Source organism: Betta splendens, chromosome 2 (genome assembly GCF_900634795.4).
Source record: "Betta splendens chromosome 2, fBetSpl5.4, whole genome shotgun sequence".
In the NCBI taxonomy this organism is placed as follows: domain Eukaryota; kingdom Metazoa; phylum Chordata; class Actinopteri; order Anabantiformes; family Osphronemidae; genus Betta; species Betta splendens.
In genome coordinates, this window is record NC_040882.2 from 23763417 (window position 1) to 23786370 (window position 22954).

Here is a 22954-nt window from a genome sequence, read left to right on the forward strand (position 1 = left end):
CTTAAAAAAGCGCACCTTCTCACTGTAGCTGTGACATCACGCACTCTAACTGACCCAATACACACTAATGGAAAAGCTGAAAATTTAACAAAAACCACACCATATTTAAACGCTCACAAGTTGAAAACTATAAAAGATACGAGGACGCTGATTTACACGGAGAACGCTGAAAGATGATAGACGCTTTTGACGTTGAAATGACGTTTCTACGCCAAAGTATGACGATGACAGAAGCTGACGAAAAGAGGCAAGTTGACAAAAAGTTGAACGATCATTCCCATAGACGACCATTATAAAAAAACGACGAAAAACGTTGAATAACGTTAAAAGTTGAAAAGCTGAAAACGTGAAAAGTAATAGCCCCCATCCCCTAAAGACGACACACGTTTAGAAAGTTGAACGGCGATTCTACGACGAAGCGTTGAGACGATGAAAGCGACCGAAAAACGGGGCGAAATAAGAAGAAAAATAAAGAGCGAAGATATCAATAGTGTGAGAGCTGTTCAGCTCTCCCACTAATAAAGACCGAAGATATCAATAGTGTGAGAGCTGTTCAGCTCTCCCACTAATTAAGTCCCCCAGCTGTCTACGTCTATTGTAGCTTAACTAAGAGATGGTTCCTGTGACTAACAAGCATTGTCAGTGACCTGAACCATCTCTAACTATAAGCTTTATCAAAAAGGAAGGTTTTAAGCCTGATCTTAAAGGTGGAGAGTGTGTCAGCTTCTCAAACCTGAACAGGGAGCTGCTTCCACAGGAGAGGAGCTTGGTAGCTAAAAGTTCTGCCTACTGTTTTAGATTTAAAGACTCTAGGAACCACAAGTAGCCCAGCGCTCTGAGAACGAAGTGTTCTGCTGGGAGCATAAGGAACTATGAGGTCTTTAAGATGAAAAGGAGCTTTATTATAAGGTGCTTTGTAGGTGAGTAGGAGAATTGTTAAATTTTAAAACGATGCACAATGCTGAGGGGAGCCACTAACTTATGGGGGAAAAGCAGAGGTCTTGATAAATTTAAAGTTGTTGGATCTAGACAGTTATTCCTGTCATTTGGAGGAAAAAGCTGATGAATGTCTTTTTTAATAGTGATAATTTTATTAGTAAAGTAGTTCATACTGTCATCGCTGCTGAGTTTTACAGTAAGGGGATAGTAGGCTCAGCACAGCTATGACTCTTAGTCAGCCTGGCTACAGTGCTGAAAAGAAACCTGGGGTTGTTTTTGTTTTTTTCAATTAAGGAGGAATAATACAGTATGTTTTTCTAGCAGAACAATGTACTTTTGAAATATTTTATTAGACTGCCTTTCCATGCAATGTGTTTTACATTTATTTTGTTGGAACATCAATGCCTTTCTAGTTGTCAGGTCCTGTGACTCCTGTGAAACTAGTAATGAATAACTAACAAATATCTAAAGGACCAAATACTAACAGAAGCTCACTGATTTGCAGGACACTAGATCAAACATCAAAGGAAGAAATAAAATTATCTGCTATGCAGGACAAACTACTTTTTAAGTGCAATAAAAAAGGTACATACAGCCTGACACAGAGAAACGGGAAATTTTGTCAATCGAATTCAACGTTCCCATTTTCTGTGTCACCCTATACATAAAATTCCAAACCTAATAACATGACACACAGCAAATAACACACAGCGAATAACCCAAAAAACCTGAAAAAAACGAACCACGTCAGCATGACATCTTAGTCAAACAAACCAACGAAGACCAAACAAAAGTGACACCTAAATACTAAGGAAACACAAGTGAACCTAATGATACTAAGTACAAGATAAAGACCAAACAGGGAGTGACATCACAACACAAGCAACACAAAACTAAACAGAAACCAGACCACCTCCCTCCACCTCCTGGAGGGACCAACTGTCACATTTTTTTGTCTATGTATTTTTTATACTGTCTAATACTGTATAATTAGTTATTATAGATATTTCTTTTTTTAGAAAAAAATGTCCCTTGGATGAGACAGATATTGATTGTGCTGTCATACATACTGTTTCTTCATTGCCTTTAATAAAAGCATTTTTATTAAACAGTGATATACACAACCATTTAAATCAAGCTGGAATACATACGTGAGTCTAAGATTTTCCTTCTTATATTCAATATATTATAGAATATATAGTTTAGAGTTAGAGTTTTAGTTTTTTATTACAGTAGGTAATGATGCAAAACAATCAGTACATACAGTTTTCATACCTACACCTAATTACACAATAATATAATTTTAGATTTTGTTTGATTTGTGATTACCTTTGTTTTCTAAGTGGATGGGATTCATGGGACATCACAGAGAAACAAGCAACCTTTGTAATGAACATCTGTGTCAGCTAAATGTGCAGTTGCTATTCAACCTTGTGTGTCATCATCCCAAATTTGAATAGGCCAGTAATTCTTGGATTTTATATGGAGAGTAGAACTGGCACTATTGCTGGTTTGATAGCAGCCATGATAGCAGCATCATGAAGGATGCAGTGATGAGACTGGTCTCGTAGCTTACTCCACTTGACACTTCTGTAACAAAGCAAAATAGGACATTGTTTTAAGAAATATTTCTAAGTATTTGATATAGTCGTATTAAAAATAGCTTACGAGTGCCATTGAAGAAAATTGCAGTGATGTTAAACTCTGTGATGTTTTTAGCTGCAGTAATCAGAAAAGCTTTAAACGCAGCATTACTGGGAGGGTTTGAAGTTAGGAAAAATGCCTTCACATAATTGTCTATGGATCCATTTCTGTAAAAATATTTACAAAAAACATGCATTATTTATTATTATTGAGCAACACACGTTTTTGAATCTTGAATCTTGAAAGATGCTACATGTACCAACATCGCAAAAAACAATTACCTGAATTCAGTTACTTCCAAATCACGAAATGAGGGAAAGTTACTTCTGAGCAAAGGGTCAAACTGCAAAAAATGCCCAAAAAGTTTAAATATATTTATATAATTCACTTTTTTTGTAATTATTTTATTATAATTTGCACATTGTTGTGACAGTGTTTCTACTTTTTATTCTGTTGAATTTTTTTTGTATAGTGTGAGTTTCATATTTTTCAATTAGAACAGTTTTATTAGTCACTAGAGTTGTTAAAATCACACACTGAAATAGTCTATTAAATGTGTTTGGAATAATCTATATTTATAGTCAATTTAAATAATAAATACTTTGTATACAGTAGCTCGTCTTTTGTCCATTGTTTGTCACTGACGCTGTGATAATTTGTAAAATAATATGCAATCAAAATAAAATAAACATTGTTTATTGTCCGGCTATTTGTAATGCCTCTTAATCTTTTTAACGGGTACTTACTGTGCTGTTCACTTTTTTGGATCGAGCTTTAAATCCTGGAGATGATGAATTCTTCAAATCTGGGGTGAAGTTCTCATTGGTTTTAAATGTGAAATCATTGGAAGTGAGTGGCTCAGCAGTAGTGGATGTGGTTCCTGCAGCAGTTGTTGTGGTTCCAGAAGCAATTGTTCTTCCAGCAGTTGTTTCTGTCAGAGTTGTTGTGGTTCCTGCTGAAGTTGTTGTTGTTCCTGTAGCAGTTGCTGTTCCTGTAGCAGTTGTTGTGGTTCCAGTAGTAGTTGCTGTCCCTGCAGTTGTTGCTCCTGTAGCAGTTGCTGTTGTTGTTCCAGCAGTTGCTGTTGTTGTTCCAGCAGTTGTTGTTCCTGCAGCAGTTGCTATGGTTCCTGTAGCACTTGTTGTTGTGGTTCCAGTAGTACTTGTTGTTCCAGCAGTTGTTGCTCCTGTAGAAGTTGCTGTTGTTGTTCCAGCAGTTGTTGTTCCTGTAGCAGTCGCTATGGTTCCTGCAGGAGTTGTTGTTGTGGTTCCAGTTGCAGTTGTTGCTCCTGTAGCAGTTGCTGTGGTTGTTCCAGCAGTTGTTGCTCCTGTAGCAGTTGCTGTGGTTGTTCCAGCAGTTGTTGCTCCTGGAGCAGTTGCTGTGGTTGTTCCAGCAGTTGTTGCTCCTGTAGCAGTTGCTGTGGTTGTTCCAGCAGTTGTTGCTCCTGTAGCAGTTGCTGTGGTTGTTCCAGCAGTTGTTGCTCCTGTAGCAGTCGCTATGGTTCCTGCAGGAGTTGTTGTTGTGGTTCCAGCTGCAGTTGTTGTTCCAGCAGTTGCTGTTCCTGTAGCAGTTGTTGTTGTGGTTCCAGTAGTAGTTGCTGTTCCAGCAGTTTTTGCTCCTGTAGCAGTTGCTGTTGTTGTTCCAGCAGTTGTTGCTCCAGTCGCAGTTGTTGTTGTGGTTCCAGTAGTAGTTGTTGTGTCAGCAGTTGTTGCTCCTGTAGCAGTTGCTGTTGTTGTTCCAGCAGTTGTTGTTTCTGTAGCAGTCACTATGGTTCCTGCAGTAGCTGTTGTTGACCCTTCAGTTGTTGTTGTTACATAGTCAGTTGATGTTGACCACTCAGTTATTAAATAGTCAGTTGACGTCGACCCCTCAGTTGTTGTTGTTAAATAGTCAGTTGATGTTGACCCCTCAGTTGTTGTTGGACCTTCCATTGTTGTCTCAGTCATGGTTGAATTACCAGATGTTACAGTCACAAGCTCTATGGCCACTATTATTAAAAGAAGACTGACATGTTAAAAATTTTTTAGGGAACACCCTTATAAATCATCATCAACATCAACAGCATACTTACCTGTTAGTATCAGCAAACTTGATAGCGCATGTGCAAAAGACATTGTGTCTGTTCTTGAACCTACAATATTTTGACAGTATAACAATTAAATCCAAGTTTGTAAACAACTAATTTCTGTTATCTGTTATGTTTTATATTACATAGTTCAGGGATTTTGCCCCTTGATTTATACTCTGTACACATTTGATTTTATAGTACATTACATTTACATTTACATTACTTTTAAAGTGCCATGTGCATAGCCATTAACATGTAGCACAATTACTGTAACATGCACTGTTTATGTTGCTGTTTGAATGATGCATTTGTTGCTATTGTACATGTAAATAAGCTTACTTAACTCATACTGACTGTTCAAAAAATGTTTATTTATTTATCTAACTGGGGTAATTATTAAACAAATGCATATACTGTAGATTTGTTTCTAACTTGGAAATGTAAACCCCTTTGCAGATTATAGTTTTCTTTAAAATTACATTTCCTGTTTTCTGAACAGAAGATGGTATGGAGTCAAATTACTGTAGGGTCAGATTAGATTTGTGCATGTGTAAACCAATCTGTGCTTGCATAACCAGATGCGTGCATGCATGCGTAAACAAATCTGTGCATGCGTAACCAAATTTGTACCTGTAAACTTAGTGGGGCTATACCACGTCACACTTATAATTTGGGACATTAAAATTATGCACAAATCGTGGCTACATTTACAAGTATTGGAGTGGCAATAGCGCATTTGGTAGGAAGGTCATCCTCTAACCATTGATATGTCGAAGTGTCCTTGGGCAACACACTAAACCCCATGTTGCCCCTGGTGTTTCGAGCGAGCGAGAGTGAATGGGTGAACAATGCACAAGGAAGTTGTCGCAGTCCTTTGATGTGGCACAGCAGATCCTGAAAGCTCCTCAAGCAATACACAGCAACAAGCTAGTCCACTGACTGATGACGTTAACTATATTAAATGATCAGACAGACATGATGGCTCATATTCATGTGTATGAAGTGTGACGTTACTCTCGTGATTTGCGGAGGTGATGCAGTTGCGTGAACGTTAAACGTTTTGATCAGAGGTTAATGTAGCATGTTAAGGGAACAGGCTATTACAGGCTATGCAACGGATGAAGCAACAGTTATGACAAGCACAAAGAATTGGCCTCTTTGGTGTGCGCCAAGGTGCAGGTTAAAATACATTGTATCATCCACCAAGAGGCACTCTAAACAGTGATGAACACTGTTGGGAAACGGTAAGCTTAATTCGAGTACAAGCACTCTGCAACAAAGAATTTCAAACGTTCTTAACTGATTTTACTGAACCAACACTCAACAAAAATATATAAGACCAACTTGTACTTGTACTGCTACAGTACTTAATGCACACATGACAATTGCGAAGCTCCGACTGTTTGAGCCACAGTTGTGCACCTTCAGTGTTGTGTATTTCCCTACACCGTTTGAAATCAGATCTGCATTTCCAAAGGCAGATTTTATTGATAAAAAGGGGAAATATGTGTCTGATTACACCTCATGATGAAACTATTGGAATTGTTCTACGATTGAGAACGATATCAAGCTCTTGGCGCCTTCCCTTTCATTTTCTCTGATGACGCTTAACCAAAGCAGATTAAGAACCAAAATGACAAACTACCATCTCTTTGAGGTAATTCGCCTCTCAACCACAAAACTGACTCAGAACCTGCCACTGGCAGTAATCCTGCAGGCCAAGACGCAACTTCATTGTTCCTACTGAGCACAAACTGAGTTCGAAATATATTACATGTATATGTGTTATTAAGCTCTATTACTTACTGTAATAAATGTAATTATTTTATGTTTATAGCATTTTAAACAAATATTAGTTATGTTAACAATCCAAACTTATTTGCATAAGAATCTTGAATTCATTCAATTCATCATTTACATTCCACACTGGAGTAATAGTACCACTGCTATTTTCTCTACTATTACTACTAGAATTTTAAATACACCATGCCATTGTACACACACTGCCCCTCCTATCCTGTTTTTTTTAATTGAATGTAATCAGGGATAAAAATAGGTTGCATTGTGAGTAAACTAGTTTTACATGTAAAATGTTTTCTATTAAAAAGTAATTAAAATTATAACACACATGCCTCAGCAGAGGCATGTGTCTGACAAAACCTACCAGCATAGTTTTCTATATTATATCACAATGTCAATGTAGGCTACAGGATCGAAGAAGTTTAAATAAAATAAGGTGGTATCTTGTAGTAAATAAATTAGGATTTTACAAAAAAATGTACATAACAGCCAATGAGTACCTTAACTGGCATGTTTAAATGACATATATTTATATGTACAATAAAGCAACATGTCATGTAAAACATATTTAATAATTGTCTTGAGACATATTGACGTCTTATTCACATAGAAGAGCAAAAAGAATTTAGATGAACATATGTCTTACCCAAATGGTTTGTTCTTTCAAGATCTATGTTATTTTAAAGTTTCCCTGCACACCTCACTTCAGTGCACATCTACAGTAATGTGTGGCCACCTGTAAGTTCTGCTCTTTTATAACTTTCTCTGAGGTAACACCATGTGACCTGACTTTAGTGAGTAAATCATAGAGGAATGAAACCAAGTTATAAAAAAAACTATCACAACAGGTACCGACTCCTTGTTAGTTTTAGTCTTCAATAAAAAACACAGTTGTTTATGTATTACACCAAGACACATACACAGCTGAGTTCTTTTAGCTACCCAACGTTGTGAGTCAACACAGGAACTGATGGGAATTGTACACCAGCATACAGCAAAACCATTCTTTATTTTCCCTTTGTCACTAACTTCACAGTTTGTTTAAACGCTGACATCACCTCATTCATACTGTATGTATGGGTCAGTTGCAGTGACGTTTCTGACTCTCCCAGCACAACCTGTTCTCTACCACTGAGTCTCTGCACTAAAAAAATATTCTTGCCCCTAATAAAACATATTTAGAATTTTTAAGCATTATATGCATAAAAAATATGAAAAATAGGATTTTAAATGGTTATGTTTTTTCAATTAAACATAATGCAAATATGCTCAAAGATAAACTGTGTAAAAAAAATTTAAATAACCTTTACTTGAAATCTATGAACAGGTTGGTCAGTAGGGTTATGCAAATACTGTAGATTACCTTAATTAATTTTACATATAAAGCTTGTGTTTTGTTTAAATACTTAACCTGATGTACAGGTAATGAGGAATTTCATATTAACGTTAACTATTTAATCATTTTTATCAATGGTTTGGGAAAACTTTTTTCTAAAGTGTAGTCTGGGCTTGAATTGACATCCTTCTGCTTCTAAGAAGAAAGCTCTACTGACTGAGTCACCTGTTGCAATGTTGGAGTTGGTACTTAGCATAAGAAGTCGCAATAAAGTATTAACTTCATAATTTAAAAGTTCATATGTTTTCAGTGTTCATAAATAACCAGTCAACTATGTATATTTATACTGTACTGTTATACAGTCAGAATATATACAAACAAAAAAGCAACAAATATACACACAATCATCAAATCAATTTCACTGTGTATTGCACAATGAAATCAGTTGTAGGGGGCGAAGGGGGTGAAAACCCATCACCACCTCCCTGCGGTGCCCCTGGATAACCAACCAAAGGTGATGGTCTTCAACGTCAGATGGTACGACACATCGATCGAAGCTTACCAACTAAATTGTCGTATCTATGGCAATCGGAAATCGAAATTTGGATAATGCTAGGATGTCCCCTCCAGGGGGACTAGGTGCTAGGGTCCTCGCCTGAACGACGTGAGAAGTCAGCGAGGGCTCCTCATTCACAGGCGGAATGGGCTAAAGAAGCGAGTCCATCTACGGTTGGGTACCATTAACATCGGGACCATGACAGGAAGGAGTCGAGAATTGGCAGCCGCCCTAAGAAATCGACGCATCGACATCGCCTGCGTGGAACGGAGCAAAGGCAAAGCATATTGGAGAAGGGTACAAGCTTTATTACAACGGTGAAGTGAAGACCCAAAATGGAATGGGCATCGTGTTATCAGCAAGCCTAAAAGATAGCGTAGTGAGCGTTAATCGGATCTCAGATCGAATCATGTCAATCGAAATCGACTCAGGAGACGTGGGACTACAGGTGGTTTCCTGCTACGCCCCACAAGTAGGACGCTCAGACGAGGCCAAAGAAGAGTTTTGGCTACAGCTAGAAGACCACATTCAAACATTTCGGCCCGAAGAACGACTGGTCATTGGAGGTGACCTGAATGGTCATGTGGAAGCCAGATGGGATGGCTACAAGGATCACCACGGCGGACAGGGATATGGCACGCGAAAAGAAGAAGGATGCAAACTCCTAGATTTTGCCGAAGCACACAATCTGGCCGTCGCAAACACCTACTTCAAGAAACGACCCTCCCATCTGATCACCTACGCCAGTGGAGGCAGGTCCACTCAGATCGACTACTGGCTCACCAACAGAAGGAACATGAACCTGGTCACCAACACGAAGGTCATTCCATCTGACAACGTCCCCCCCCAACACCGGCTGCTAGTCATGGACATGCTTTTGGACATCGGGCAACACCGGCGACCACCAACAATGGGACCCGCCCGCATAAAATGGTGGAAACTAACTGAGAACAAAGATCACTTCAAGGAGAAAATTGAACAGCTTGTCATTGATCCTGACAAGTCAGTAATTTCGATTTGGGCCAATGTAAGCGAACATATCCGAAAAACGGCGGACAGTGGTAGGAGAGACCAAACCGGCAAAGCGCTTTGTTGAGAAGCAAATTTGGTGGTGGAACGAAGAAGTGCAAAGTATCGTCAAAAAAGAAGACCGCTTTCAAGAAATGGAAACAAACAAACAAGCAGCTCTGATTGTAAAGTCTAACTGTCCCTGGCTTTTACTTTAATACAAAGGTGTATCTTTGTTTTTCCTGTCAGGTTTACTTTTAAATCTGCTGTACTACAATACTCCCATCTGTCACTTTTCCATTTACTGTAAAGAGAAAAGTCTTTGAGAGAAGAGTTTTTATGTTTGAGTTGTCTGGCTGTGATGCCTGCTCTGGTACAGTGGAATCCTTTCTGGCTTGATGATTGGTCCAGTGGTGCAGTCAGAACCAGCTGGAGCTCAACACACTCAAGACTGTGGAGATGATGGTGGACTTTAGAAGGAACCGCCTGCCCCCCGTCATTCAGGTTCCTAGGGTCCACGATCTCACAGGACCTGAAGTGGGCCCCCCACATAGACACTGTCTGCAAAAAGGCCCAGCAGAGGTTGTGCTTCCTAAGACAGCTCAGCAAGTTCAACCTGCCCCAGGGAACTGCTGACTATCTTCTACACGGCCATCATCTAGTCTGTCCTCTGCAACATTCGCGATCTGTGTGGTTTAGTTCAACCACCAAGCAGGACAGACACAGACTGCAGCGGATGGTCCAGTCAGCAGAGAAGATCATCGGGACTGAGCTTCCTTCCATCGAACACCTCCACCTCTGACCCCCACACACACTGCACTGTTCAAACTCCTACCCTCTGTTAGGCGTCACAGAGCCATAGCCACCAGAGTCAACTTCTTCCCCCAGGCTGTTTCTGAGCAGAACTCTAACGGTCACACAATACAATGACTCAATGACTCTTACACACATGCATAAATGTGCAATAACCACTGTTGAATGTGACACAGCAAGCTACAGTTAATTTGTTTATTTATTTGTGTAAACAACTATGATTATTTTTGCCCCATGAGGGAAGAATGACGGAGTCAGACCCCATATAATTCATTGGTTCTTTGCAATCTAGGCTATTCTAATCTTAGCTGATTCTGAACTTGAGCAGTACAGAGGGGAGTGAACGAGTTACATATGATGAAATAATACATTGTGCCTTTAAAACTTCCAGTTAAGCAAGAGAATATTGATAAAGAGTCAAGAAAGTAAAGTAATGTAGTTGCAAATTAGGTTGTAGAGATAGGAAGTTTGATTCTTTTAACTGACTCAGATCTTTAACTCTTGAACAGTAAAGTAAACAAATCATTTTGAGTCATTTGTTCATTTCGTTCATTTACAGAAAGCGGCACTGTGGGCGTTGTAATAATGGCCGCAATTCTGAAACACCATATACTAAAGACAACATGGTTTGCTTCAGCAGACAAATTATAATCACAAAATGCCACAAGCAATTCAAACCATGTAAAAACCTACCCAGCAGGCATTTCATCCTTGAGACTACGTTGAGGCAACATTATAATTATGGTTGAATAGCCATTGGATTATATTTAGATTTTGAAAGGTGAATCAACGTTGATGGGGCAGCATTATTTCAATGTTGCATTAGAGTATGGTCAATCGTCAACGTTACATTTACGCTGATTTATGGGTGTTCATCAATGTTATATGCACGTTGATTTATGGGCATTCATCAACGTTACATGTACATTGATTTATGGGCGTTCATCAACCTTAACATGGCTGTGTACCAAACTGTGAGTGAGCAGACTCAGACCCAGAGACTAGTTGCAGAACAGGCAATATTTATTGCTGGAGTTAAGAGGTGAAACGGGCCTATGGAAGCTCACATCAGGAGCTAAGGAGTCCAAAGAGGAGAGGAGCTGCCAGGAGTCTGGGGCAGGTGTCGGAGCCAAAGGAGAGGGGGAGGAGGCGGAGATGTCGTCAGGGGTTTAATCCGTAAACGGCTGCAGGTGGATGTAAAAAAGGAATCAGATGGAATTAGTAATTGAGTAATCACCAAATTAGAGCCTATAGTGTTGATACTGAGTGGTCAGGTAGCATGGCAATGTGATCGCTCTGGTGTCCATATGCCGCCTGGTTGATGAGCCGTGCTTGTTGCTCCTTATTTTCTTTTGTCATCAACCAAAATCCACCAATGTCCACCGTCAAACTACAACATATACGTAACACACTAAGCATTTATCATAAGAAAAAAACAGTATGTAAGCACATAAATTAATGAACAACCGAAAACAAAGGTAAAATAATCATACCTAAACGGCTGCACACACACATAAGAGGGAATGGAAACGTCAGATACATCAAAACATACTGTACACTATGTAACTTTAGCATCTTCTCTTATACTGCCACTTTCTTTCACATACTTACCTTTGTGCACCTATAAAATATGTTCAGACAGAACTCATGAAATTCTGTTCCAGACCAGCATTGAACATTAAATAAATACAGACACAATGAATATGCAAATAAAAAAAATGAAAAGATAACATTTAAGTCAGCTAAATATAGCATCATCAATATTGCAACTCACACTGTCATTGACATTGAAACTGATAATAAGTAAACATGAATCAAACTAACTTACCAAACTAATGCCACATGTAAAACAAGTTACCTCTATTACAAACAGGAACCAAACCTGAAAATCACATGACAACAAATGAACAAACACAGCAAACACTGGATGAAACAGCGTCACCTGTCTGGTGGAAGACAAAGTGGAACAGAAACATCTATCTTTGTTCTACCACCACCCAACAACTGTGTATATGTGTTCATTGTCTTCCATACATTTGATGATGTAGTATCATAAGTTGTGATGACAGCATCTAAGGACAAAAATCAAAACACACGTTTAGATAATTTTCATAAATTCTGCATGTTTAAACATATTTAAAAAATCAGGACACTTAAGTTCAAAAATATTCATTTAAATAAGTATTTACATGTTCAGTAAATAAAGTCAGATTAATAATATATGTTAAAGACAATCTGTCATTTTAATGTTAATATTTTTTCAATTTAATGTAAGGGCTTTTTTGCCTTTCTACAACCTTTAGGTATTTTGTCAACCTTTTTACAACCGTTCAAGCATCAAACGTTCTTTCAATGTTTCCTCAATGCCACAGAAACAACTGACATTATTTCAACCCTATGTCAACGTTGATTTATCAGTATTTTGTTAACCTTTTTACAACAGTTCGCATTAAATGTTGTTTAAATGTTACATCAACGTTACAAACATAACTGTCAGTCAACTGTCAATAGGCCTAACGTTGAAGGTCGGTTGTGTGCCCGCTGGGTAGCAAATACGCACCACAATACCGTGGCTTGTGTCCTGCATCTTCCCTGCCATTGTTGTTTAAAAGTACGACAGTCGCTCTCTCTCAAACTCTCTTTAGCACGCAAGCTAAAATCAGAAGGGGTATAAGGAGGGATAAGCTGCTCCATCTGACAAATAAAATGAAGTGGCAGGGTTTTTGTGCAGAATAAATGAGGAGACAAAAGAAGACCGTATGACTTCAAGGAAAAAAAATTGTATTTAGCAGAAAAGAGTCCTACTTGAAATATGGATTTATTACCACAGGTTTGTTCCCATGCACCAAGCCTGATCTACATAATGTGCAGTAACTGACTCTGAAGCCTTGAAAACTGCTTCGCAACTCGAAGACCAAGTATTCTGCATGTTACACAAAGCCGTCCCACATGCAGGAGAGTCGAGGCAGCCGGCGAGGCAGCAGGCCCAAAGGGACTGGTGACATCCTCCAGGCGGACGCCCATCCAGGAAGCCAAAGTCGAGGAGGTCAACAATGAAGGAGGCAGCCAAGGGCGAGGCCACCAAGCAGGCAGACGAGACAGCTGAACTGGGACCAAAGATGAGAGCCAACGTGGACCTTAGACCAGAGCCAGAGAAGAGCTGAGACCAGAACCAAAGAAAAGAAACGAGCCATGGACGAAGACAGGCGACGAGCCGGAGCCAGAACCAGAGACGAGGTACAAACCAGGGACAAAGACAGGCGACAAGCCAGAACCAGAAACGAGCCCTGCCGTGAAGCCGGAACCAGAGACAAACCCAGACTGGACCGCCATGGACGGGGCCAGCCATGCTCATCCGAGGATCACCAGACACTCTAGGGAAGACACCTGTACACAGGAGAGCAGAAGACCGGCGAGGAGCGACCTCTTCAGGGCCGACGAGGCTGCAAACGGCCTCCTCTTCGGGGCGACGGGGCTGCGAACAGCCTCCTTTTTTGGGGCCGACGGGGCAGCGAATGGCCACCTCTCCGGGGCCAACAGGGGACAGAATGGCCGTTTCTTCAGGGCACACAGGGGACAGAAACAAGACCTGGCTTGGCTGGGCGGCAGCAGAGCTCGATGGGGCAGAAGCAGGGCTTGATTGGGGCTTGAGCAAAGCGTGACTGAGCTGGAACAGGAGCGTGGGTTGGACCGAGACGTGGCTGAGCTGAAGCCTGAGCTTGAGCGAGACGTGGCTGGGCTGGAGCTTGAGCTTGAGCGTGACGTGGCTGGGCTGGAGCTTGAGCTTAAATGGGACGTGGCTGAGCTGGAGCTTGGTGTGTCTTGGCAACCGGGACAGCTGAGGTCAGACGTGGCTTGATGACCGGAGCAGCAGCAACAGGCTGAGGGTCTATGACTGGGACCGACTGTGGTGCAGCGACTGGAGCAGACTGTGGTGCGGCGACTAAAGCAAGCTGAGGTGCCACGACTAGGACAGGCTGAGGTTCTGCGGCTGGGACAGGCTAAGATATTAACTCTGGGCCCTCGAGGTACTGCCCTATCTTCCTCTGATGTCGGTAGGGTGGCGACGGCTGGGGTCCCATCTTCTCCTCTCAGGGGTCAGGATAGCATCTGAGAATGAGTCGATAATGTTGGGAACACTCTGAGCCTTCAGCGCCTTCCAGATCTGGTGCCCCTCGCCGGGAGCCAGCACAGAGGTCGGTGGTGGAGTCAGAACACAGAGGGGTGCGGAGCCCATGAAAGCCCCCCCTGTGAGCAGAAGGATTGCGGCGGAGTACCCAGCAGGTGGAGCCAGAGCGTAGTCTAGCGACTGCTGAGTAGCTGGAGCAGAGGCTTGAGAAGGGGACAAAGGCACAGCAGGGGCAGACACATGATTATGACCACGAGAACAACCAGGCGGGCACTGCGCGCAGAGCTCGTACTAATTCCGCGCATCCCAAGCACAGCTGACCATAGTGAGTGCATATCACGGGGCAGTCCTCATTCTTTAGACAGAGGACTTAGCTGGGCTTTCGGGCTGGTTGCTTACTGGTAGTCCTTTGCCAGTGCCGAGGAGAAAGTGCGGAGGTCCCCGGGTAAGTTGGCGCAGTCGAACTTCATTACGTCGCAGATTCTCCTCCTCCAACTAACAACTTGCGATGAACAAACCTCCGGGGCTGGCTGGATCCAAGTTTGGCCAGATCGTACTGTCATACCGTTGCGGTCTAAAGTAGCGGACCCACATACACAGCTTGGGAGGCTTACAGGTAAGTTAAAGGAGTTTATTACAAACTTCGTCAGGATACAGGCAAGGGTCAAAGCACAGGAGCAGACTGGCAGCAGTACAAAGGCATCAGGCAAAATGTGGTCAAAATCACAAGCAGTTGGTCGATAACAGGCTGGACTGGCAAAACCGAAAACTATGGCTACGAGTTATCAACAAAGACTAAAAATAGGTAAGTAATGCAAGAGCTCTGGACGTGGTGGTGGGACTCGACGATCTAGCAGAGAAACACAGTGATTACTGGTGATTAAATACCAATCTTGTGATTAACAGATTGACAGCAGCTGAACTGATCATGTGACGAGGAGTAAAGCAAGATGAAAACATTGTGAAACAGAAACCAGAAATGACTATGACAGACAGAAAACCCCAGCTATGACACCAACAGGAACAGGAACGGCCTCCTCTGGGCCAACAGGAACAGGAACGGCCTCCTTCGGGCTGAGAGGAATGGCAGGCGCAGGGTCTTGGGAAACTGGGTCAGGCTGAGGCCCTGGAATGAGGACCAGCTACGGTGCAGTGACTGGCTGTCGTTCTGGCAAGTCGGCAACGAGAGCTTAAACCGGCGAGGTGGCAATGGCAGCTTGAGCCGGGCTCGATTGATGCACTGAAGCTTGCAGGGCGACAGGTGCAGGGTTCAGGCTTGGTAATGAGAGAGGGGCTGAAAAAGACAAAGGCATGGAAGTGGCGAGGGGGGGAAGCTGGGAAACACCGGGGCCTGTAGTCAACATAACCACTCTGCAGCGCAGAGTCAATACTGCAGAGGTGGGTTAGGAAGGGGAAGGCCAGCGTGAACATGAGACAGCTGAGGTGTCCGGACAGAAACATGAACAGGAGCTAGACATGGAGCTGGCGCTGAAACCTGGACTGGTGGGGCTACAACAGGGACCGGGGTCACTTGTGACGTCGACGAGACGAGTGCTGGAGTCAGACGCGCGGCTAGGGCGTGAGCCCAAGTTGCGAGGCGCATCTTCCAACTCCTCACACTTTGCGCACATCCAATCATAAAAGTCCCTCACACCGGGGTAGTCTAACCACCAGTATTCTCCCTCCAGAATGCCGATCGCTTCCTCCACCACCCGCAACTGCACTTCTGGGTCAGAAGGCTCAGGGTAATTTCTCGCGATCTCCGAGTAGCGGGAGTGGAGGTCGACTGGGAGCTGGGTGGGTCCAAGTTTAGCCAGGTTGTATGGCCAGGAAGCGAGCACGGTGTAGGACCCACATGCACAGCCAGAGACAGGACTGACGTGAATATCCATTTAATGGTAGGAATCCACAAAACAGCAAGTAAAAACTCAGAGTCAGACAGGCAATGGCCAACAACGGAAGATCCAAAATACAGGCAACGGTACCAACAGGGAACAGGCAAAGACAGGTAAACACGACAACGGAAAAGGTTCTTGTACGGTCTGGAACACTACGATCTGGCGGAGAACTGAGGTACGAGCTGGTGACTAAATACACAAAGTTGATTACTGAACAGAAACAGCTGAGAGGGCCTGTGACTCGAAACGTAAAGCGGAAACTAAACTGACAGAACAAAACCAGGAAACATGACAAAATAAAACTGGAAACAGCAAACAGACAATGAAAACAGTGGTGATCAAAAGGCTGGGACATGACACTTCATAAATATTTACCTGTTCTCCATTACATGTTTATTAAAGAAATGGGTTGTAGGGGATTGTCTGGGGCTGTGTTTAAAATAATGAGACAGATACTGATTACGCTGTGATATCTATCTGTTGAGTCCTCATTGCCTTTAATAACAATATTTCCATTTTACAGTGATATACACAACCATTTTAATAATTTAAAAACTGAAATACATACATGTGAGACTAATAATTAAGTCATGATGCAAAACAATCACGAAACACAGCTTTTGTACCAACACCTACTTAAAATAATATTGTTTTGGTTGTTTGATTTGTGATTATCTTTGTTTTCCTTAGTGGTTGGGATTCATGGAACGTCATAGGGAAACAGACAACTTGTGTAACATCTGTCAGCTAAATGTGTAGTTGCTGTTCAACCTTTGTGTGTCATCATCCCAAATTTGAAGATGCCAGTAATTCTTTGATTTCACATGGAGAGTAGCACTGGCACTATTGCTGGTTTGATAGCAACCATGACAGCAGCATCATGAAGGATGCAGTGACGAGACTGGTCTGGTAGCTTACTCCACTTGATACTTCTGTAACAAAGCAAAATAGGCAGTGTTTAAAGAGGCGCTTTTGTAGTAATGTAAATGTTTCATATAGCTGTATTAAAATAGCTTACGGGTGCCATTGAAGAAAATTGCAGTGATGTTAAAGTCTGTGATGTTTTTAGCTATATCAATCAGAAAGGTTTGAATTTGATCATCACTGGGAGCATTTGTAGACAAGAAAAACGCCGTCACATTGTTGATTATGGATCCTTTTCTGGAGAAAGATTTACAAAAACCTGCATTATTCAAGGAATTTTTAACCGATACTGTAAAGATACTACACCATGCTACTCTATGCTGTATCATCATTGCAACAGAAAATTACCCGTATCCAGTCACATTCAGACCATGATATGATTGGGGAAATTTCGCTCTGAAGAAAGGGTCAAACTGCAAAAAAAATGCAAAACAGTGTAAGTATGGTTACACAATTCACTTATTTCTTGTGTATTATGTTGTAATAAGAGTTTGTAATTTGCACTTTTCAGTGATACTGTTTTCTACTTTTATTTTGATTCTGTTTAATTTTTTTGTGTAATGTGTTTAACATTGTTTTAATTTATTATTTTCATAAATTTTGTTACGTAATTTCATTACACACTAGGGTTGTTAAAATCATACACTGAAACAGTGAGTTAGATATGTTTGCGTTAATATGGGTATTTTTTAATTTAATCATTAAATACATTGTAGTGTCTTTCTCTCTATTATGTAATTAAAATATAATTCAAATTGTTTATCATTATGCTATTTAGGATTCATTTCAAGCTCTGTATTGGGTACTTACAGTGTTGTTCACTTTTTTGGATCGAGCTTTATATCCTGGAGATGATGAATTCAGTAAGTCGGAGGTAAAAATCTCATCGGTTTTAAAAGTGAAATTATTGGAAGTGAGTGGCTGAGCAGTAGTAGCTATTGTTCCTGGAGCAGTTGTTGTGGTTCCTGCTGCAGTTGTTGTGGTTCCTGCACCGGTTGTTGTGGTTCCTGCACCGGTTGTTGTGGTTCCTGAACCGGTTGCTGTGGTTCCTGCACCGGTTGTTGTGGTTCCTGCACCAGTTGCTGTGGTTCCTGCTGCAGTTGTTGTGGTTCCTGCTGCAGTTGTTGTGGTTCCTGCTGCAGTTGTTGTGGTTCCTGCTGCAGTTGTTGTGGTTCCTGCAGCAGTTGTTGTGGTTCCTGCACCGGTTGTTGTGGTTCCTGCCCCAGTTGTTGTGGTTCCTGCCCCAGTTGCTGTGGTTCCTGCACCGGTTGTTGTGGTTCCTGCCGCAGTTGTTGTGGTTTCTGAACCAGTTGTTGTGGTTCCTGCCCCAGTTGCTGTGGTTCCTGCCCCAGTTGTTGTGGTTCCTGCCGCAGTTGTTGTGGTTTCTGCACCGGTTGGTGTGGTTCCTGCAGCAGTTGTTGTGGTTCCTGCTGCAGTTGTTGTGGTTCCTGCTGCAGTTGTTGTGGTTCCTGCCGCAGTTGTTGTGGTTTCTGCACCAGTTGGTGTGGTTACTGCCCCAGTTGGTGTGGTTACTGCCCCAGTTGTTGTGGTTTCTGCACCAGTTGTTGTAGTTCCTTCTGCAGTTGTTGTGGTTCCTGCAGCAGTTGTTGTGGTTCCTGCACCGGTTGTTGTGGTTCCTACTGCAGTTGTTGTGGTACCTGCAGCAGTTGTTGTGGTTCCTGCAGCAGTTGTTGTGGTTCCTGCAGCAGTTGTTGTGGTTCCTGCAGCAGTTGTTGTGGTTCCTGCAGCAGTTGTTGTGGTTTCTGCACCGGTTGTTGTGGTTCCTGCAGCAGTTGTTTTGGTTCCTGCAGCAGTTGTTGTGGTTCCTGCACCGGTTGTTGTGGTTCCTGCTGCAGTTGTTGTAGTTCCTGCAGAAGTTGTTGTGGTCCCTGCACCGGTTGTTGTGGTTCCTGCTGCAGTTGCTGTGGTTCCTGCACCGGTTGTTGTGGTTACTGCCGTTGTAGTTGTTGTTGTTCCTGCTGCAGTTGTTGTTGTTCCTGCCGCAGTTGTTGTAGTTCCTGCAGCAGTTGTTGTAGTTCCTGCAGCAGTTGTTGTGGTTCCTGCATTGGTTGTTGTGGTTCCTGTTGCAGTTGTTGTAGTTCCTGCACCGGTTGTTGTGGTTCCTGCCGTTGTAGTTGTTGTGGTCCCTGCGGTTGTAGTTGTTGTTGTTGTTTCAGGTGAAGTTGTTGTTGTTCCAGCAGTTGTCGTTGTTGTTCCAGCAGACGTTGTTGTTGTTTCAGGAGACGTTGTTGTTGTTTCAGGAGACGTTGTTGTTGTTCCAGGAGACGTTGTTGTTGTTCCAGCAGATGTTGTTGTCATTCCAGCAGTAGTTGTTGTTGTTTCAGGAGAAGTTGTTGTTGTTTCAGGAGAAGTTGTTGTTGTTACAGCAGTAGTTGTTGTTGTTGTTTCAGGAGAAGTTGTTGTTGTTTCAGGAGTAGTCGTTGTTGTTCCAGCAGCAGTAGTTGTTGTTGTTTCAGGAGTACTTGTTGTTGTTCCAGCAGTAGTTGTTGTTGTTCCAGCAGACGCTGTTGTCGTTTCAGGAGAAGTTGTTGTTGTTACAGCAGTAGTTGTTGTTGTTTCAGGAGACGTTGTTGTTGTTCCAGGAGACGTTGTTGTTGTTCCAGCAGATGTTGTTGTCATTCCAGCAGTAGTTGTTGTTGTTTCAGGAGAAGTTGTTGTTGTTTGAGGAGAAGTTGTTGTTGTTACAGCAGTAGTTGTTGTTGTTTCAGGAGTAGTTGTTGTTGTTTCAGGAGAAGTTGTTGTTGTTCCAGCAGTAGTTGTTGTTGTTCCAGCAGACGCTGTTGTTGTTTCAGGAGACGTTGTTGTTGTTCCAGGAGACGTTGTTGTTGTTACAGCAGACGTTGTTGTCGTTCCAGCAGTAGTTGTTGTCGTTTCAGGAGAAGTTGTTGTTGTTACAGCAGTAGTTGTTGTTTCAGGAGAAGTTGTTGTTGTTTCAGGAGTAGTCGTTGTTGTTCCAGCAGCAGTAGTTGTTGTTGTTTCAGGAGACGTTGTTGTCGTTCCAGCAGACGTTGTTGTTGTTCCAGCGGTAGTTGTTGTCGTTTCAGGAGACGTTGTTGTTGTTTCAGGAGACGTTGTTGTTGTTTCAGGAGACGTTGTTGTTGTTCCAGGAGACGTTGTTGTTGTTCCAGCAGATGTTGTTGTCATTCCAGCAGTAGTTGTTGTTGTTTCAGGAGAAGTTGTTGTTGTTTCAGGAGAAGTTGTTGTTGTTACAGCAGTAGTTGTTGTTGTTGTTTCAGGAGAAGTTGTTGTTGTTTCAGGAGTAGTCGTTGTTGTTCCAGCAGCAGTAGTTGTTGTTGTTTCAGGAGTACTTGTTGTTGTTCCAGCAGTAGTTGTTGTTGTTCCAGCAGACGCTGTTGTCGTTTCAGGAGAAGTTGTTGTTGTTACAGCAGTAGTTGTTGTTGTTTCAGGAGACGTTGTTGTTGTTCCAGGAGACGTTGTTGTTGTTACAGCAGATGTTGTTGTCATTCCAGCAGTAGTTGTTGTTGTTTCAGGAGAAGTTGTTGTTGTTTGAGGAGAAGTTGTTGTTGTTACAGCAGTAGTTGTTGTTGTTTCAGGAGTAGTTGTTGTTGTTTCAGGAGAAGTTGTTGTTGTTCCAGCAGTAGTTGTTGTTGTTCCAGCAGACGCTGTTGTTGTTTCAGGAGACGTTGTTGTTGTTCCAGGAGACGTTGTTGTTGTTCCAGCAGACGTTGTTGTCGTTCCAGCAGTAGTTGTTGTCGTTTCAGGAGAAGTTGTTGTTGTTACAGCAGTAGTTGTTGTTTCAGGAGAAGTTGTTGTTGTTTCAGGAGTAGTCGTTGTTGTTCCAGCAGCAGTAGTTGTTGTTGTTTCAGGAGACGTTGTTGTCGTTCCAGCAGACGTTGTTGTTGTTCCAGCGGTAGTTGTTGTCGTTTCAGGAGACGTTGTTGTTGTTCCAGCAGACGTTGTTGTTGTTCCAGGAGACGTTGTTGTTGTTCCAGCAGTAGTTGTTGTTGTTCCAGCAGTAGTTGTTGTCGTTTCAGGAGAAGTTGTTGTTGTTTCAGAGGTTGTTGTGGTTCCAGCAGTAGTTGGGGTTTCTGTAGACGATTCCCCAGTAGCTGGTACAGTAACAAGCAATATGGCCTCTATTTGTAAAGAACATAAGGGTTATTGCACAAAACTCTTTTCCTGAGACCCTTGCAAAGCACTTTTCTACCTAGTGGTACATGACTCTGGGAAGCCAGGCATCCACCACAATCCTTTACAGCTCCACCTCTGGGGCCAATGCGTCCGTAAAATTATATCAATGTCTTACTTACGTGAAAGTATCAGCAAATTTGATGTAAACCCCATCGTGTCTCCTCTTGAACTTATAGTTTTCGACAGTACAATGACTTTTTCTGAAATACAGGCTGTAAACAGAAATTATATTCATTTAATGTAAACCTTGTTGTCTTTCTTTCCTTTTTATGTTTAAATGTGCACCTTTTTTTTGAATCATTTTGCAATTCCAAGGTACTGTAGGCAGTTTTCTTTTAGTTTAGTTTGCATATAACATAATATAATAGTTTGTAAAGCACTTTTTATAATTCATCTAGTTATGTTTTCAGTGCAAACAACATAAATATATTTTTCTATTATTATTATTATATAAATTTATTATGCACACCTAGATTTGCATTAATGTAAACGACGACTGCAAAGCTTAAATAATACAAACTTTTATTTAAATTTGTGTTTATTGTTGGATTAATTTAATTTAGCTATTGTTTTGAAAATGGCTTAATGGGAGTTGGCCAGACATTTTATTTATAGAAGTACAGCATCCAAAGGAGTGAAGGCATTAATTAACTGTGGGTGCAGAAATTAAAGCATTAATGACTCTAAATGACAACAAAACTCTGGCATCTGTTATTAGTGCCTGTTCTATGTCAGTCTTGATGGTGAGTTACAATGTTACAAAGAGTGAACAACAACATTTAAAATAATACATACTGCAAATGTAGCTAAAATATTACAATACTGACACAAAAGGTCCAAACACTACTTCAAATCCCAATTACTACAATAGCAATAGTAACAACAGTAACAATAGCAACAAGTACTTACCCAAGCAACTTGTAACGTATGTAAAATGTTGATCCTGTAGATTGGCTTATTTCAGAGTGCTCGCCTCGAAAAATATCTGAGTAATGCCACTTGCCTGTAGTGCTATATATATTTGCTGCTAGGTTAAAGCATGTGACCTCACATCAAGGAAGAAATCGGCAAGGAATGAAACCAAGCAAATCACTGTTGCCAGTTTCATAATTTCATTGACACAACCCTTCAGGACACTTCAGCCTGCCAAACACTTTCTTAGTGTCCTGGACCTAAGCCAGCCATGTCATCTATAGATCATACAGTTTCTATTTTTTCAATGGTCATGACAAGAAATGACTTAATGTCTATTTGTGAAATGTCACTCAATATTTCAGATTTATCTATTCAGTTTTTTAACTAATTACGTAGTATATGTACATGGTTGTACAGGCATATCTAAACACTGCAGCTGTGTTATGCTCCTGGATAACAACGTCCATTGTGTCAGAAACCTGTGTTTGCTTCTCAGACGTGGCATTAGGAGTCTGTAATGCCAGTCTTTCCTGTCATTCACCCAGTGCCATGACTAAGAGATGTGATCAAATAATCTTCATGCTATGACATTTTACATACCACAGCTTTGGAGATGAAGACCCAGATAAACTAATGACAATGATGATTATGCAACTTAATTGTCTGACTTGAATAATAACCATCCCTACAGTCAAGAAGTGTCTGCAGTAAAAATAAAAAGTGCACTGTGAAAGATGGATTCATCTACTCTACT

The 22954-nt window shown here is 41.6% G+C and overlaps 2 protein-coding genes across 3 annotated transcripts; both read right to left on the minus strand.

Annotated features, from left to right (window-relative positions):
• Positions 1-352: 352 nt before the first annotated feature.
• LOC114851362 (mucin-22-like) lies at positions 353-7565 on the minus strand. 2 transcript variants are annotated; one of them, XM_029143148.3, is made up of 6 exons: positions 7095-7526; positions 4652-4711; positions 3330-4567; positions 2865-2926; positions 2608-2750; positions 353-2529 (listed from the first exon to the last, which is right to left on the minus strand). In XM_029143148.3, the coding sequence occupies exons 2-6, from the start codon at positions 4692-4694 to the stop codon at positions 2441-2443; spliced, it is 1575 nt and encodes a 524-aa protein (XP_028998981.1). In that variant the 5' UTR covers positions 4695-4711; positions 7095-7526; the 3' UTR covers positions 353-2440. The 2 variants fall into 2 exon arrangements, with proteins under 2 accessions (XP_028998981.1, XP_028998982.1); XM_029143149.3 differs by lacking the exons at positions 2608-2750; positions 2865-2926 and having other exon boundaries at positions 7095-7565.
• A 9082-nt stretch (positions 7566-16647) lies between these two features.
• On the minus strand, positions 16648-22354 carry LOC129603777 (mucin-2-like). Its single transcript, XM_055506765.1, has 6 exons — positions 22195-22354; positions 21405-21497; positions 17923-21230; positions 17461-17525; positions 17207-17349; positions 16648-17120 (listed from the first exon to the last, which is right to left on the minus strand). The coding sequence occupies exons 2-6, from the start codon at positions 21436-21438 to the stop codon at positions 17032-17034; spliced, it is 3639 nt and encodes a 1212-aa protein (XP_055362740.1). The 5' UTR covers positions 21439-21497; positions 22195-22354; the 3' UTR covers positions 16648-17031.
• Positions 22355-22954: the final 600 nt, after the last annotated feature.

Coding starts and splice junctions, on each gene's coding strand:
- LOC114851362 (XM_029143148.3), bottom strand. CDS start 4,694: ATGTCTTTTGCACATGCGCTATCAAGTTTGCTGATACTAACAG. Junction 2,927..3,329: donor CCAAAAAAGTGAACAGCACA/GTAAGTACCCGT, acceptor CATTTTTTGCAG/TTTGACCCTTTGCTCAGAAG. Junction 2,751..2,864: donor TTGGAAGTAACTGAATTCAG/GTAATTGTTTTT, acceptor ATATTTTTACAG/AAATGGATCCATAGACAATT.
- LOC129603777 (XM_055506765.1), bottom strand. CDS start 21,438: ATGGGGTTTACATCAAATTTGCTGATACTTTCAC. Junction 21,231..21,404: donor AAATTTGCTGATACTTTCAC/GTAAGTAAGACA, acceptor CTTTACAAATAG/AGGCCATATTGCTTGTTACT. Junction 17,526..17,922: donor CCAAAAAAGTGAACAACACT/GTAAGTACCCAA, acceptor TTTTTTTTGCAG/TTTGACCCTTTCTTCAGAGC.